This window comes from Cervus canadensis, chromosome 21 (genome assembly GCF_019320065.1).
Source record: "Cervus canadensis isolate Bull #8, Minnesota chromosome 21, ASM1932006v1, whole genome shotgun sequence".
NCBI classification, from domain to species: Eukaryota; Metazoa; Chordata; class Mammalia; order Artiodactyla; family Cervidae; genus Cervus; species Cervus canadensis.
The window spans coordinates 13,246,851-13,264,615 of NC_057406.1; the positions used below are offsets into that span (position 1 = coordinate 13,246,851).

General features: G+C 50.5%; 1 protein-coding gene across 4 annotated transcripts in view; it reads right to left on the reverse strand.

Annotated features, from left to right (window-relative positions):
- Nucleotides 1-1,678: 1,678 nt before the first annotated feature.
- Nucleotides 1,679-17,765, reverse strand: part of CRACR2A (calcium release activated channel regulator 2A) — a 153,813-nt gene continuing 137,726 nt past the window's right edge. For all 4 annotated transcript variants that reach the window (XM_043439964.1, XM_043439965.1, XM_043439967.1 and 1 more), the window contains 3 exons: nt 13,798-13,899; nt 11,072-11,148; nt 1,679-9,370 (listed from right to left, as the gene is read on the reverse strand). In XM_043439964.1, the coding sequence (XP_043295899.1) occupies nt 9,286-9,370; nt 11,072-11,148; nt 13,798-13,899 (264 nt within the window). In that variant the 3' untranslated portion in view covers nt 1,679-9,285. The remainder of the gene's footprint in view (nt 9,371-11,071; nt 11,149-13,797; nt 13,900-17,765) is intronic.

Below are 17,765 nucleotides of genomic sequence, written 5' to 3' on the forward strand. Positions count from 1 at the left end.
AGGCAGGTGCTCTCCCCTCGGACTGAGGGAGGGCGGCATGCACTGGGGGCTAGGGGAAGGTTAGCAGGAAACGGAACTAGAGACACGAATTGGACCAACACGCTTCTGGTCCAGGGAAGCCATCCTGACCCCTGTTGCACCTTAAAGTGAAAATGAAAGTCGCTCAGTCGTGTCCGACTCTTTGCAAACTCATGGACTATACAGTCCAAGGAATTCTCCAGGCCAGAATACTGGAATGGGTAGTCTTTCCCTTCTCCAGGGGATCTTCCCAACCCAGGGATTGAACCCAAGTCTCCTGCATTGCAGGTGGATTCTTTACCAGCTGAGCCACAAGGGAAGCCCCAAAATACTAGAGTGGGTAGCCTATCCCTCCTCCAGCAGATCTTCCCGACGCAGGAATCAAACCAGGGTCTCCTGCATTGCAGGTGTATTCTTTACCAGCTGAGCTCTCAGGGAAGCCCTTGTTACACCTTATCCTACAAACTTTCACTTCAGCCTCAGCTCAAAAGAATCCCAGACCCTTGGGGTTGATGGGGGTGGAAGTAGGGGCCTAGTAATTCATGGTATCTAGTTTCTCACCTGCACTCCTAAGAGCAGACCTCAACATATCCTTGAATGCCTCTCATGTTGGAGGGTTCTCTACCTCACGAGGCAGCCTGTTCCTATGCTGGACAGCAGTCACTGGGATAAACTTCCCTGGGATGAGTCACAGCCCCATGCTCTGTGCTGACTGGTTCTAACCTGGTTCTCCATGTATGATGCCGAAGTCAGCCCCTCACCACTGAACACAGTTCTCAGCTCCCTCCCCCACTCCAGTCCTTCTGTGCCAATTCCTAGTCTCCCTACCATAAAAGTACCCAATGAAAGTGTCTGACTTTTTGAGAATGCATGGACTGTAGCCCACCAGGCTCCTCTGTCCATGGGATACTCCAGGTAAGAATATTGGAGTAGGTACTCTTTCTCTTCTTCAGAGGATCTTCCCAATCCAGGGATCGAACCCAGATCTCCTGCACTGCAGGCAGATTCTTTACCATCTGAGCCACCATCAAGGAAGCTCAAAATTTACCCCATAAATCTATGCAAAGCCAAAATATTTCTTGGTGCTAAATTAACATATTTCCTGCTGTAAGAATGCATATTTCCTGATGTGATGAAATTCCAGGAAAGACTAACGACTTTGCCATTCATTTTTTCTGTCATTCAACAAACTCTGGCCCCTATTTTGGGACCAGGCTATGTCTACTGTTGGGATTTAGAGTATGGGGGTCCCCTTATCCCAGGAGCTATCTCCAGGGGGAGAAGCCAAACTCCTAAAGAGAAGGGTGTGCACGGGTGGGCAGGGGCAGCGAGGCCGACAGAGCGGGCTGGGGTGGGGTTGGTTCCAGGTCCTTCGGGGAGGGGAGCTGGGATCTTTGTCATGGCATTTTTATGACAGGCTAATAGGCAGTTGAGGGTTTCTGGGTGTTTCCCCCCCTTGGGGCCCTGATGCTCAAGGGCTGTCAGCAAGCTTCTTCCCTCTCCTGCTCCCCCATCTCCTGACACAGCCTGAGACAAACATTGTGTGTCTTAGAGCCTTGGTGGTTGGCACTGGAAAGAACCAGGATTTCACCCATTCATGGAACATAAACATTTGTGAAAGAGGTTGCTCAAAAAATGTATTGCAGGAAAATATACATAGTGTATATTTACAGTTTTAACCATTTGCAAGTGTACAGTCCTGAAGCATTGATTAGCACATCCACAGCAGTACGTGCAACCACCTTTCTCTACCCTCCAAGGCCAGAACTTGGGCCTCATCGCAGAGTGCAAGTGTTTTACAAACCATGCTGGTGAAGATGGCTCTATCTGGAGTGTGGTATTAATATCTAAAATCTTAAATCTACCCATCCACCCAACCAGTGTCAGCTACATGCCAGCTTCTAGTAAATAGGAAAGGGACTGAGACCTGAACCCTGCAGGCAGTATGGTGGGGGAGCCTGGAGTCTGGATTCCGGCCCCCAGTCCACCTTCCACGGAGGGCGGGAAGTCAGAGTATTCTGTTCTTAGATGGAATCTCTAGCTTGGAGAAATGCAGGTTTTCCTTGTTCTACTTGCCCAGAGACATAGGAAATGCTCTTACCCGAGACCCCAGCTTCTCCCAGTTACCCAGGCATGTGGGATTTCTCTCTTTCCTATTGTCTTTTGTTCTGATCTCTTCACGAGGGACAGAGGTAATAACTAACATTTGTCTGGAACTTTTTGGTTGACTAAGCACTGTCCCCAAGAGTTCTCTTTTGACCTGTCCATGCCTGGTGAGCGCAGCTGGGCAGAGAGAACTCTTTTACAGCCTGGGAAGCTGGGGCTCAGAGCAGCAGGTGGGTCCAGATTCTGCCCACGGCCACACACATGTCTGCAGGTCCGCACTCTGCACAGGTCTTTAGAGAAAGCATTCGGGAGGGGACCGCCTGGGTGAAGGTGGCTGGTTCCACACCAGGAAAGAAGAGCGCCAGCAGGGAAGCATCTTTTAATGCTCAGAGGCATGAAGCCCAAGTCAAATTGAGCTGTCGATCGAGCTGCCTGTGGGTCATGGATGGCTGCCAGCGGGAGCCGGGGCAGCTCAGGGCAATGAGATGGATGCTTTGATGGGCCGCACAGAGTCTGAAAGGCAATCAGACCTCGGCAGCTGGAACGCTCCTGGACACTTTGTTTTAAAGCTGAAGCAGCTCCTCATTGGAACCAGCGGGCAAACCACATGGGTCTATCAGGCCACAAGGGTCCAGGTGACCAGCCGAGTGACCCACCCAGTGCTCGTGATGCTCTGCCCTCAACTGGATCTTTAGGCAAATGCTGCTGGCCAGACAGTGTGCCCAACGTGAGGCGACAGAGATGGATGTTTATGCCCTCACTCTGTATAAATAAACACTGCACAGTAATTTTACAGAGCAGCCTGGCAACCCTTGGACCAAATGTCGCAGCAGCACCCCCATCTTCTGCCCTTGACCTCATGTTACATGTATGCATTGAACCCCAGTTCCATGGTCACATGATCCAAACTCATTATGAGTCCCCTTGAGTACCACATTTTAATTCTTTGCAAGTCAAAAAAGATCCCATTCTCTCTGTCCATGTTCTTTGGGCATTTTTGATTAGCAGTGCAGTGTTTTTATGTGTATTATTTATTGTTATAGGTCAGATGGATCCAGTCATAATCCATTATAACAGCACAGGCCTCACTGGTCCTAGGAGTCCTTGTACTTTGGGCAGTGGACTTTCCTGGTGCTGTGACAAGAACCTGCAAGGCCCACTTCTGAACCAGAGCCAAAGCCCTGATAAAGTCCAGCCCCCTGAGGGGGTCAGTTCTTGAACCTGACGCAGTCCTGCCCATGGATGATAAGTAGCCCAGCCTATTCCAATGCTGCTCAGTTTCCACATTGACTTTAGGTCCTCTGCTGAGCACCATAAGGCTTCCCAAAGCCCATCACTTCCAAGAGGTTCTTCCTAGGTAGGGCTCTTAGATTAAGTGGCTGCACTGCATTGTGTGAAGGGTGGAGTTATGATGTTCTTTGTTATTGCCACGGCTGCGAATCTTATGTCTATTAATAGGAAGTGGGGAGGTTTAGAAAGCTCCCACAATCTGCCAACACCACCATTTCCTCCCCACCGACACACACCCCAGGATGAGGAGGGAGGGAATATCTCATAACTATGGATTTTGGCTGAGTTGGCTGGAATTTGAAGAGCCACTTTCTGTTCCCCAGACTATGGGAAGGCCAGATGGCAGGACTCCTAGGGCCTGTCAGCAACAGGCCACTTACGTCTTGGGTTTTGTATGCTTATGTACTATGATTTCATGATTTTGAAGTAATTAAACTACTTTTTAAATAAGCTTCTGATTTGCAATCTTCCCACACCTGTCCCTTGTGAGTGAAGCTTTGTGGAATGGCTGGATTCCTAGCAGGAAGAAACAGCTATCTGAGGTACCCTGGTCTCTCTTCACTTCCCCAAGGAACTGGACGTGTCCTTGAGCAGCTCATCTCCAGCAGGGTGGCCAGAAGCTCAAGGTGGAGGGGAGGGTTTCTCAGATCCATATATCTTCTGATATTAAGGTCCTCCTCCAATTCAGAAGAGAAGAAAGACTCTGTGGAGGAGTTGAGTGTGGGGCTACGGAATGAGACCAGAGTCCTGGTTATGTTGGGTGAAGTGGAAGGAAGATAGCAGGAGATGGCAAGCAGAGCTCGCTCTGTGCACAAGGCAGATGGCTACCACTGTGGAGTCTTTGAAACTGTAAGTCAGCTATCTAAAATATGTTCAAAGACCTAAAGGAAACCATGTCTAAATAACTAAAGGGAAGCATGAGAATAATATCTCACCAATAGAGAGTATCAATAAAAAGACATAAATTATAAAAAAAAGAACCAAACAGAAATTCTGGAGTTGATGAGGACAATAGTAAAATTCACTAAAAGTAAAAAATGAAAAATTCACTAGAGGGTCCTAATAGCATATCTGAGCAGGCAGAAGAAAGAATTCGTGGGCTTGAAGATAAGACAATTGAGATTATCCAGTCCTGGCAACACAACTTTAAAAAAATAAAGAAAAATGAACAGAGCCTCCAAAACCTGTGGAATACCATAAAGCATGCCAATATATGTATAATAGGGTCCTAGAAGGAAGGGAGAGGGATAGAAGGGCAGAAAGACTATTTTAAGAAATAATAACCAAAAACTCCACAAATTTGTTGAAAGCCATTAATTTATACATTCAAGAAACTCAGCCCAACTGCAAGTAGGATAAACTCAAAAGGGTCTGTTGCTAGACCCATAAGAATCGAACTATAGAAAGACAAAGAACTTTGAAAGCAGTAAGAAAGAAGCAATTCATCACATACAAATGATCCTTTATAAGATGAATAGCTGGCTTCTCATCAGAAACCTTGGTGTCCAGAAACAGCGGGATGGTAAAGCCAAAGTACTGATGGGGAAGAAACCCTGTCAGTCAATCAAATGTTCTATATCCGGTCAAACTATCTTTTAAAAGTGAAGGAGAAATTAAACATTTCTGGATAAACAAAACTGAGAATGTGTCTCTAGCAGATTTGCCCTACAAGAACTACTACAGAAATAAAGGATACTAAATAGGATACTAAAAGGATACTAAATATTCAATCAACATGAAAAAATAATGAGCACTGGTAAAAGTAATTACATAAAGATGATATAAACATATTTTTCATTTGTAACTCCCTTTTTCTGACTTAAAAGACAATTGCATAAAACAATAAATAAAAATCTATGTTGATGGGCATAAAATGTATAAAGGTGTAATTTATAATAATAACAACATAAAGGAGGGTGGAATGGAATTATATAGGAATAAATTTTTTATATTATTGGAATTAAGTCATTATTAATCCAAACTGTAATAAATTGAGATATTAATGGTGACCCTCAGGGCAACCACCAAGAAAACAAATAAATTACACATTGTAAATAAAATCACAAGAGAATTACAGTTGTACACTAGAAAATAACTAACACAAAAGAAGGCAGTAGTGGAGAAATATAGGAAACAAAAAAGACATGTGAAATACAGAAATAGCAAAATGGCTGACATAAATCATACTTTACCCATCTGTTAAATATAAACAGATTAAACATTCCAATTAAAAGGCAGAGATTGGAAGAAAAGAAAACATGAATCCATCTACATGCTGTCTACAAGAGACCCACCTTAGATTCAAGGACACAAATAGGTTGAAGGTAAAAGGACAGAGAAGATATGCCATTCAGAAGATGTATCAACCAAAAGGGCCAGAGTGGCCATACTAACATCAGACAAAACAGTCTCTAAGACAAAAATTGTGACTAAAGACAAAGAAGCACATTTTATGATGATAGAGGGTCAAACCGTCAGGAAGACAAAACAATTATAAACATACAGGAACTTAGAAACAGAGCCCAAAAGTACATGAAGCAAACTGTGATCTTTAGGAGGAGTACCATTTCCTTCTCCAGGAGATCTTCCCGACCCAGGGATTGAACCCGGGTCTCCAGCGTTGTAGGCAGACGCTTTACCGTCTGAACCACCAGGGAAGTCCCATAGGAGAAGCAGCTCTGTCTTAAATATTTGACCCCATAACCCATTATGGTGCTTAATAGTCTACCATTAGGGATTTACTCCTTTGGGTTCAAGTATGCCTTTCTTAGAGTTCTTTGTTAAAATACAAATATGGCCCTGAACACCACTGGCATGCACACCTTAGCTGAAATTGGTTTAAGATCCTTTGGAGTAGGGACTGCTAGTGACAGAAACAAAGGGTTGAGCCGTCCATGATGGAGGATACAGGTGTGGCCTGGAGTAGACCTGGGCAAGGGGAGGCTGGAGGGGAGTCCAAGATTGGGCAGAGGCGTGAACACTGCGGAAAGAGCAGTACAGGGCAGAGGAGAGGTGGGAGAAAGCCGGGAGGAGCAGAAAAGACCCCAAAGGGGAAGTGCGCGCTGGACAAGGAGCAAAGCCACCAGGGTGTTGATTTGGTGCCGGAGTTCATGGGCAGAGGCAGCAGCTGACCTGGGAGAGGCCCCAGCAGTCAGAATGGGAGTGGCCAGCGAGGGGCCAGGGATGGTGACACACACAGGGCATCCCAGGGTAAGCGCCGGGAGCGCGGGGCACCCCCGGGTAAGGGCCGGGAGCACCGTGGCAGGGAGGGAAGGTGGCAGGATGAGGGCTGAGTGGAAAACCAGAAAGCCCACAGGACAAAGATGGGCAGGGCCAGGAGGTCACACCAGACACGAGCTCAGAAGTCGGGCAAAGAGCCAGATGAGAGGAAACAAAAACAAGGTGGTGTCTGGGAGGCGCCCAGTTACGGGAAGACGCTTAGTGTTGGCTCTGAAACCGAAGTGAGGCAAATGTTCTGGGCAGAAACCCGACCTGACAATGACAATAGCCCCTACTTGTCAGCACCTATGTGTTCCGGGCACTTCACATGCACTGCCTCCCACGGTACCCAAAGCCTTCCTAGAGGTCCACGTGGAAACCTCCTGTCCACAGACACATGAAACCTGCTTAAGTGACTTGCTCAGAGTTATTCCCGCAGCAAGGGGTCGGAGCAGGGAGGCTTTGCTGGCACCCTATGCTAGGCTCCAGGTTGGGCTGGTGTCCAACAGTGTTGCTTTATAAGAATAGGGCGAAAGGGGTAGCTGAGATACAGGGACACAGAAGTTCTCAGAGTCTCTACAAAGTCCCCGTACGCCATGTTTTCTCAGGTGGGCAGGGAGAAGGGAGCCGCAGAGGCCTGACCACCTTCCTGCCCCTCGCTCTGCCTGGATCCCTGAGGACTGGTGAGGATTCACCCCACGGGCTGGCAGGCCAGGCACTAGGGTCATCCCACCCTACTCGAAACCCAGGCTAGGGACGAGGGGCTGCAGATAAAGGCACACACACAGACACACAGACACACGATCACATGCAGACACTGCTGGTGACCATCTCACTAGTGAGACACCGGCAGTCCCCTCTCTTAGGGAAAGGACCTCGTGTGAGTCCCTCCACACCGGGGCCAGGGTCCAGAGTCCATCAGATGATAAACACAAGCCATCTGAGCAGGAAGAGCCCCCCAAAGCCCTTATGTTGCTGATGCCAGGCGGGCCCAGGAGGGAGCAGGACTGCTCAGGATCCTAGGTGCCTCCTGGCACTCTGCTGGCTCTTGTCGCCCACCCTCCGGGGACTCCCAGGTGCCTACAAAAGTGGACGAGACAGAAAGCCTGAACAAAGGAAGCTGGTGTTTGTCTGTGGCCTGTGGTCTCTGACCCTCTGGCCGGTCTGGGCAGGAGGCATAGGCACACCCTTGGGGGCTCTTGGCCCGTGACTGCCCCCGACCCCGCCCAGCTGGCTGTGTGCAACTTTCTTGAATCATCTTGGTGGCTTGTGGACGCTTTCTGTCCCCTCCCTTCCTGCATGTCCCAGGGCATGTGGACTTCACCCACTTTCCTATGTGGGGCCAGGGTCTAGCCCTAGAAGGGTCAGCGGCAGTGACGTTCATGATCTTTGCCTCCAAGCTTCCCGTCAGGGTGAGAGTGCCCTCACCAGTCCGGGATTCTAGTCAGCGACGCTGGAGCGCTGCCAAGGGCTGGGACCTCGGAAGCCAGCAGACCGGACCACACGCCAGCCCAGATCAGTGTCCTTCCTCCAAGTGCCCTGTTCAGGGGCTGTCACAGGGGTGCCGAAGTCGGCAGCTACCCTCTGCTCACTGCTCAGAATCCCCCACATGTCAACATCAGAGCCACACTTGAAAAAAATATAGCCTTCTAGAAAAGTAAAATAAAATGAAGTCAGTAACTACAGACCCAAGGTTGGGCCTCCCTGCCTGCCTGTCAATCTACCCTGATAATCACCAGGTACAATTCTTGAAGAGCTATTTTGAGAAACAGTTAGAAAATGGCTTTTACACGGCTCTGTGTACCTTCCTGATACCCTCAGACATGGGCGCTCTGTTTAGCAGCAGCTGGTTTTGTTGCCCAGGTTTTCTTTTCATCTCCTCCTCAAAGTTAAGCAGTTGGTCAGCCCACTCCCTGACCCCCGGTGTACACTGGTCACCCACAGTCCACCCTGTGGAGTCGGTGGAGCAGGTGGGCGGTGGGGGGGAAGGCTGTGGCTTTTGTAAGGTGCAGCTCCAAAGAACCCACGGGGATAAACACCAAGGCCGGGCGGCTGCTGAGAAAGGAGGGGCCCTGAAGCTGGGGAAGGAGCAGTCCCCTGGGGATGAAGGTGCAACAGGAAGCAGGTATCTCGGTTTGATGGACTCAGCACCCGTAGGCACCTCAAGGCCCATGAAGCACATGCCAAGGGTGTCCACTGGCATCCAGAGAACAGGCTCCGAGCCCAGACCGATCGCCCAGCATTGCCCAGTCCCGTGTATTTGACCTACAGGAAGCTGCCAGTCTGCCCTGCACAGTTGCCATGGCAACGTCAGTGCCAGGCTCCTAAGGGCAGGGTGGGGAGAAGGGAGGTGGAGAAGGCACAGGGTGGCTTTTCTGGAAAAGCCCATCTGTCCATTCCCCCAGGAAACCAAGGTGGGGGAGAAAGAAGGATGGAAGCAACACCTGGGTCCAGACAGAGCAGAGAGGGAAAAACTCCGAGACGTCCAGAGAGCAGCTCTCCTTGGGGTTGCACTTTCCTTCCACGGTGGTGGGGGGACCATTGCCGATGGAGACAAAGGTCCGGTGGGTCTTGGTGGGGGCATTCGTGCAGGAGCCTGTGTGCAGGAGGCAGGGCGGCCCCGTGGCCTCAGGTCCGGGCGGGAGGCCTGTATCAGCCACAGCAGGCTTTCTTCTTGGCAGGGCGGTCAACCTGAATGGTGTCCTCCCGCACCGTGTCTTCTTGCTCCTTGAGGATCCTGGGGGAGGGGAAGGTGGAGGGTCAGCAGCAGAGGAGCTGCTGGGATGGACCCAGCCTCCCAAGAGCATCAGAGACAGTGCTCCAAGTCTCCCCTGGCGCAAGCACAGGTGCACAACTGTGATCTGTAAAGCTAGAGTTGTAAGCAGTATGGACCCTTCACAACACCTCCTCCAGTCAGCCTCCCCTGATGCTCTGGATAATGTAAGTGCCCTTGGTAGCGCTTGGGTCCGTCCTCTATTACAGTCCCATCACTGCTTCTCAGCAGAGAGTGAGATGCTGATGATAGAGATTGTATCCTTTGTCTCTGTGTCTCTGAAGCTTATCATGGTACCCAGCACCCAGCAGAGGCTCAAACACTATAATTATTGGTTATTAACTTTATGGAGAGGCTTCCCATGTGGCCAGAGCTCCAGATTAACCATGAGAGGTGAAGGATCAAAAATAGTGTCAGGGATCTTATCCCTGCTTTATACTCTCCAAGAACTTTCACCAGAAGCACCTCTACCGGTTTTTACAATGTAAGAGCAGAGAAGGTAGGATGGATGTTCCCATGTTTGAGGCAAAACCCTGGGAGGCAGGGCGACTTGCCCTGGGACTCAGTGGCAGAGAAAACACTAGAGTTTTCCCCATAAATCCCTAGGTCTTCCATAACTCCACAACGTCTCCAGTGCATCGAATAAGTTGTTCTGTGCTCTTAATTATTAAAAAAATAAAATATCTTTTAGATGCTCCAGAATGAATGCTCAGCATGACATAAGCACTAATCAGTATCTGCTGGGTGGGTTGATGTATGGGGATGGGTGGATGGACAAATGGATGGATGGATGGAGGGATGAAGAGATGGATGGATGGATGGATGGATGGATGGGTGGGTGGGTGGATGGATGGAGGGAGGGAGGGAGGGATGGATGGATGGGTGGATGGGTGGGTGGATAGATGGATGGACAGGTGGGTGGATGGATGGATGGATGGATGGATGGATGGGTGAATGGGTGGGTGGATGGATGGAGGGAGGGACGGATGGATGGATAGATGGATGGGCGGATGGATGGGTGGGTGGATGGATGGAGGGATGGAGGGAGGTAGGGAGGGATGGAGGGATGGATGGGTGGGTGGATGGACAGATGGATGGATGGATGGAGGGATGAGTGAGGGATGAAGGGATGGACGCCTAGATAGATGAATGAGTGAATGCCCGAGGATTGAGACTGGGGCCTGTGTGGTCCTGTTTCCTTAACCTTAGTGTAGGTAGAGGCTTACAGCACCAGTCCTTTGAGCGCTGTCTTCTAGGGTACCTCTGTGTCCCCCATCGCAGCCCCTCTCCTTGGCTCCCCTCCCCCTCCAACAGGAGTCCACAGTATAAACCAGCTGGCTGCCAACTAATCCTTGCTAAAACATTAGGCAGCATTGAGGGGCCTCTGATCTGACCTTTCCCAAAGCATTTGCATTTAAAAAGAGGATCTCTGGGAAAGGGCAGGCAAGCAGCGTTTTAGACTCAGAAGATAAAGACTGCAGTAGGGGGGCGGGGGGCGGGTGACAGGCAAGGAGGCTCTCTTTTTGTCATTGTGTTTCAGAGGTCTGTCCCTGACCCTGGGGGCCCACACAAAGGCCTAAGGCTCCAGTCCCTCTATCCAGATGGCTCAGACAGACAGAGGGGGTTTAGGCAGACAGAGGGACCAGCTGAGGAGCATCTCATTACCTGGCCAGATGGAGCACAGACTCTTCCGCGTTGTGACCGGAATAGGCGCTGCATTCATAGAAGATCAGGTTGTGTTCCTGGAATCAGAGGACAGAGGGCGTGAAGGAGAATTGTGGGGGCGGGGGGACGGAGGGAGCCTTGGGTGGGGGAGAGAATGTCCATCTACACCCTCCACACCTTCACGTCCTCGTGCGCCCTCCCCTCTCTGGACCAGGCTGAGTTCTGTCCCTCGGGCTCCCTGACGGATGCAGGCTCCGGAACCATCTCCCAGGGGAGCCATAAGAACTATAAAACAACACAACCTACACTGCTGCCTTAGTGCTTCACAATTTCTGGAGTTGCTGTCTGGGGTGTACGGTACGGGCTCCTTTTTCTTCTCACACCAGCCTGTGATGCAGGCCAAGACTCAGACAGAGGCCAGGGTGGGCGGCATCCTTTCTGCTTTACAGGCAGGGAAACTGAGGCTCAAGAGGGTACAAATAGTGGGTTAGCCTGTTCAGGTCTCCACCGGACTCCCAGCAGCTCACTTTTCCTGGCACACGGGCACAGTTACTAATAATTATTAATAATTCACATACCAGTTAACGAACATTCTGGCCGCCTGTGCTGTTGGCCCTGGGGCCACAGGACAACTGTCCATCACCTCACCGGGCGGAGGGTGGACTGTAAGTGTGGGGACAGGGGGCTTGGCCAAGCCTCATCCTATTCCGTTTATCACTCCCATTAACAGGCTTCCTGCTTTGTAAATGACAACACTAATGGCATCTGGCAGGAGCCCGGGAGGCTGACAGCCTGGGGGACAGGCAGCTGGGTGCAAATGCATCCACAGCCACAGGTCAGGAGGCCCCAAGAATGCTGGCCCAGCTCGTCCTCTGACTTCACTGGGTCTGGCCCCTGCACACCTCTGTCCTGACTCCCCTTCAGTCCATGGAAGGATGAAGGCTCCATGGTGGGGGCGGGGGAACACATAGACCTAGAACTGGAAGACATGAATCGCCCCTTAGCTTCAAGCCCAGACCCCACCACTGAGGATGGGTGATAACTGAACAGATCACTTAACTTCTCTGAGCCTTCTCTTTTTTTCACTTACAGAAAGAAAGAAAAATAAAATGGAATGATAAAAATACAGATCTGCAGTTCCTTAATCAAAATCCTTGGATCCAGGTGTATTTTGGAGTCCAGAATTTTTAACTTTTAGAAAGATAATAGTGTTAGTCACTCAGTCACGCCCAACTGTTTGTGACCCCATGGACTGTAACCTCTGTCCATAGCATTCTCCAGGCATGAATATTGCAGTGAGTTGCCATTCTTTTCTCCAGGGGATCTCTCAGACCCATGGATGAAACCTGGGTCTCCCGCACTGCAGACAGATTCTTTACCATCTGAGCCACCAGGAAAGCCGAGAAATAAGGACAAGAAAGATAATACTTGTCCATAATATATATTACATAATAGCCTCTGTGGATATACAACAGCACCCTATAATCAAATATATTAATATTTCTTCAGTGAAACATTTGAATATTCATTCAAAGTGAAGTAAACAAAAACCAAAAAAAGCCCCAGTTGCAGTCCTGGTCAGGTTCTTCTGACAAATGAAATACAAAAAAACCTTTGTGTTTGGAGCTCTTTGGACTGGGAATTGTGGATGTGGCCCAGGGACATGTAGCTGCCCGCTGACCACACAGCTGCGGGACCTTCCTCCTCCTCCTCCCGTGAATCTCACCCCTGTGCCTGCCTGCCCGGCCCCAGAGGCCATAAGTGCCTGTCTCGAGCAAGCTCACCAACACTTAGGGAATCCTGGGGCTGCAGAGCAATAGCTCCACAGACACACGGTTCCCAGAATCTGCCACCAAGGGAGGGAAAGCAGGCCACCAAGAGCGAGCGTGGTTTGTGTTGCTGCCTGATTTCCTTCAAGCCACACTGGTTCTCTGCTTGGGCGAGGGTGCTGGTGCTTATTTTAATAGTTGACTTTGCAGGGCCTGCCCTGAGTTTGTCTGGAGTCTGCAGCTTGGAGGCTCAGTCCTGGTGGGAAGAAGGGATGCTCTAATAGGAAGAACATACTCCAAGGAAGAGCACACTGTCTGGCAGGAAGTGAGCGCATCATCTGTGAAGGTGAGCAAGTCAAGAAACACAGATGGATGGGACTCAAGGATCAGCTGGGGGGCTGAAATAAGGAACCTCCTCCTAGCGGAGGGTTTGGGCTTCCCCAATGGCTTTGTAGATAAAGAATCTGCCTGTGTCTCCCGCATTGCAGGCGGATTCGGGAGATGCAGGCAGACTGGGGTTCAATCCCTGGGTCAGGAAGCTCCCCTGGAGGAGGAAATGGCAACTCATTCCAGTGTTCTTGCCTGGAGAATCCCATGGACAGAGGAGCCTGGCAGCTACAGTCCACGGGGTCACGAGAGTCTGACACGACTAAGTGCGTGCACAGCCGCAGCCTCTGAGGACTCGTAATTCCGAGTTCCAAGGAAGAGAATTTGGGAAATCCCCCCTCACCCAAGGCAGGTCTGTCTTGCAACCTTGGTTCTCTGCACAAAGTTCTACGTGCACAGCAGCTGGACTCCCCCCTCCCCACCCCTGCCCCGATGCCAGGACACCATCCGGCCCGCTTGCTTCCTTCCCAGGGGCCTCCCCAAGAAGGATCCCAGCCCAGCTCTGGGGCACATGCCTGACCCTCCTCGGGGTCCCTCCTCGTCCAGAGAGACGGGATGCTCGCCCCTCACCTTGGCCAGCTGCTCTCCCAGGCCCCGCGGCACTTCTCGCTCTGTCTCGTTGTCAATTTTGTTGCCCAGCAGAAGAACAGGAATGCGGTCTCCCACAGCTTCCTGTGGAAAAGATAATCCCCAACTAAGATATACATTCTTAAGGAGAACCTGGAAGGGCAGGTGAAAACATTGGCTGCAAAGACTCAGACTGGCTTGCGAACTCTCTGCTGCCACAGAGGTCGGGTGATAAGACAGTCACCCCAAAGTGGAGAGGGGACCTCAGTCTCTCAGAGCCTCAGTTTGCTGGGCTTCTGTGAGTGCCTGAGGCTGCCTCTGGTGCCTCCCAGTCCTCTGTGCAGGGAAGCCCCCCTCCGGCCTGCTCGTCGGGTCCTAGATGGAGCAGAACGAGGGCACAGTTGATGCTGATAAAATAAGGGTCTGTATACAGCCCCCACGGGTATTCCCAGGTGACCAGATTTGGTTGACATGACCGAATGAAAAGGAGTTACTGTGATGGGCTTAGGAGGTGGTCCAGGGGCTATTGCCACCAGCAGTGGCACCTCTGGGAACCTTGAACTTGGCACATCGCTCCTCAAAGGATGGGTCCGGGTCCAAATCATGGTCCTGGGCCCACAGTGCCCGATACACGGTTGTCGTGTGCTTCCCTGGAGGTCACCCCACGGGGATCCCTGTCCTGGATGCCCTGGCTCTGAAGAAGTCCCAATCAGGAAGAATGGGGCCTGAAGCACCCACAGATCATGGGCCAGAAGAACAGGTTAATTTGAGGGCTCAACCCTACTTACTCCTCCAGCTGCTGTGATGTATCAGCTGGGGACTTGCACCCCAGGATCCCTGCACTCCAGGGTCCCTGCATCCCCGGCTCCCCACACTCCCAAGCTCTTTGCACCCTGAGACCCCTGCACTCCAGGGTCCTTGCTCCCCAGGGTTCTTACGCCCCAGGTTCCTGCACCCGAGAGTTCCTGCACCCCAAGGACCCAAGACACGCAGAGACTGAGTCAATGTGGTAAGGTTCACATTCACTCAGGTTGTTATTTTTGTTTTGTGAGATATTTAATTAGAACTTTTAATCATAATTTGGTAACAACTAGTTATTCACTGCAGCTCTGTGTTTCACTAAGCAGAGAGGGCCGTGGGATTCCGGAAGTCGGCCAGCAGTTACAGGGTCACCAACAGTTCAGCTGTCTTACCCTAGACCATGTCAAGCAAACGTCCACGATCCCTCCGAAAGGACATCCGTTTGAGTTTAAACGTCATCACATTTGAAATGAAGTCTTCCTGGTTCCTCCGTCTACACATTCTTTTTCATTGCAGTTCAGTAGTGAAAAACTTCTCATTGATTAAATGAGAACGTTAGAGCTCAGAGAATCCAAAATAATATCCAGTAAAGTCAGTGTTATGAAGACCCATCCTTTAGTATATGGATCACCTTTCTCAAATCCTTGGCTCTAAGTTCTTATCTCCAACTACCTCTGCTACTTTGTTGCTATTCAAGAGCAAAGCTGTATCCCACTCTTTGTGACCCCATGGACTGTAGCCCTCCAGGGTCCTCTGTCCATGGGGTTCTGTCCATGGGGTTCTCCAAGCAAGAATACTGGAATGGCCTGCCATTTCTTTCTCCAGGGGAGATTCCCAACCCAGGGACCAAACCCGGGTCTCCTGCATTGGCAGGCGGGTTCTTTACCACTGAGCCACCTGAGAAGCCCCTCTGCTATCTACTGTCTCATTAACCAGAACTTTCTAAAGGCAGTATTTCTGCATATCCATGGTGAGACGGCACTCCTAGATCTTACAGTGTCTTCTGAGACATCAGAAGTAGATTGACTCATGCACATGGTGGTGGATCTGCTGGGTGGACTCCGCCATATTCCAGTTATCTGCGAGTAAGAAATCCTCATGGCTGCATGCATGGTCCACGAGACTCCCTCTTAACCAGACTTCGGGGACCAGGGATGCCCCCACAGGCTCACCTGTTTTGTGCCACAGAAACTCGTGCAAACAGTTTTTCACAGAAAAGGAACAAAAGAGGAAGAAGTAGGAAAATGAGCCGAAAGACTTGCTGTTTGGAGCACATGTGAGACATATTTGTAGATGGATGTATGAGGAATGACTTAAGGCTGGTGGGATTTCTTGATGTGGAAACTCTCTGAAAATAAGAGCATCAGACTTGAAATCTCAGGGTGGGATTCTAGCCTGGAGTCTGATATTGTTACGGGAAGTGGCTGGTTTTTCTCCCTGGGTCCTGAATGACCAAATGGGATGAGGTGGGAACAGGCAGCCTATCACCTGCACCATGAGCAGCAGAGCTGCCCCTGAAAACAGGAGAGGCGGCCTTCTTTCCAAAAACAATTCCTGGCTAAAAAATAAAAATAAAGATGAAAGAGTTTAGAAAGACCAGGGGAAAAAAAAAAAGCCCAGGCCCCAGCTGGAGCAGTGGTTTCTGCTCTTTGCAGTGTCCTCCTCCTATACAAACTCTCTGGCCCCTCACGTCTCCTCCGTGGGCCCTGCGATGTAGGAGAACTAGGCCCATCTCCAAAGATGCAGCAAAAAAAAAAAAAAAAAAAGGTCAGAACATACGTAAGGCCGCGGCACATGCTACCCATCATGGGCAGCCAGGTATCCTCACCCCGCCCTAGATCCGTCTCCAACATGGGAGGGGCCGGGGCTGGGCTGGGGTCTCAGGTCCTCTCTGACTTGAACCTCAACACTTGAGCCCTCTGCCTACACTTCATGTCATTCACCTACCTAACTAGCTGTCGGCCTGTCTGTCCACTGCTTGAACAAAGATGCTCTTAATGACCCACCAGATGAAGTGACACTTCCTTTTGAAAGTCCGAGGAGCACCTCCTTTGGTGCCTAAGTCTGCAGCCACTCAATGTCTGTGGACGTTTCTATAGATGTTGGTAAGGCCACATGCGGCTTCCTTAGCAGCTCAGAAGATAAAGAATCTGCCTGCAACGCAGGAGACCCAGGTTCGATCCCTGAGTTGGGAAGATCCCCTGCAGGAGGGCATGGCAACCCACTCCGGTATTGTTGCCTGGTGAATTCCGTGGACAGAGGAGCCTGGTGGGTCCACAGGGTGGCAAAGAGTTGGACGCAACTGAGCACAACTGAACTTTCACTTTCAAACAGTCACGAGGGCAGCCCAGGCTGGAGGGAAGGAGTGGCCGGCCAGGCGCAGTCTCTGGGCAGACCCTCCAGGCCCTGTCCAGCTCTGCTGTGGCCCTCATGGGACCTGTCCAGCTCCCTCCTCGCTACCCTCTCTGCTCCCTGAGCTGGGAGGTGGGCTTCAGTGCTGGCGTCGAGTCGATCCTCCCACTGGCCTCAGAAGCCTCCTCCACCTTCCGCCATTCAGTTACTTTTCTCTAAACTTGAACTTCTTGGAAAACAGACTTGTTGAAATTCAAATATTCTCCATCTCTGACTTTAATTTACAGGAACTGTCAACTCGGAGCAAGCTTAGGACATGCAGCTGTTGCATTTGGTTGGAAGCTGTGTGTGTGTGTGTGTGTGTGTGTGTGTGTGTGTGTGTGAGTGTGTGTGTGTGAGAGAGAGAGAGAGACAGAGAGAGTGTGTGTGTGTATGTGTGTTAATATCTATTTGCCGGGAGGCAAGCAAAAGCACTTAGCCAGGCGAGTGCTGTATTTCTCCAGAGGCAGGAAAAAAAAATCTTAACACATTAAAGCACGCAGTTATGCTAAGAAAAAAAAAATGACTGCAAAATTATATCTTGGGGGTTTCCATATTTATCCACCCCACCCCCCAGATGATGAGTCAAAACAAGATTTATTTGTGTAGTTTGTTCTAAACTGCCAGCACTTTGAGCTCAACTTGGAACATGGCGGGGGGGGGGCGGAATCAAGCTGCTATTTTTTGCCAAGTGCTATACATTGTCACCGGTGACAAAGATCACAGAGTGAGAGCCAGCCAGTCATCCAGGAAGGCAGCGGAGACCTGCAGAGCTGCTC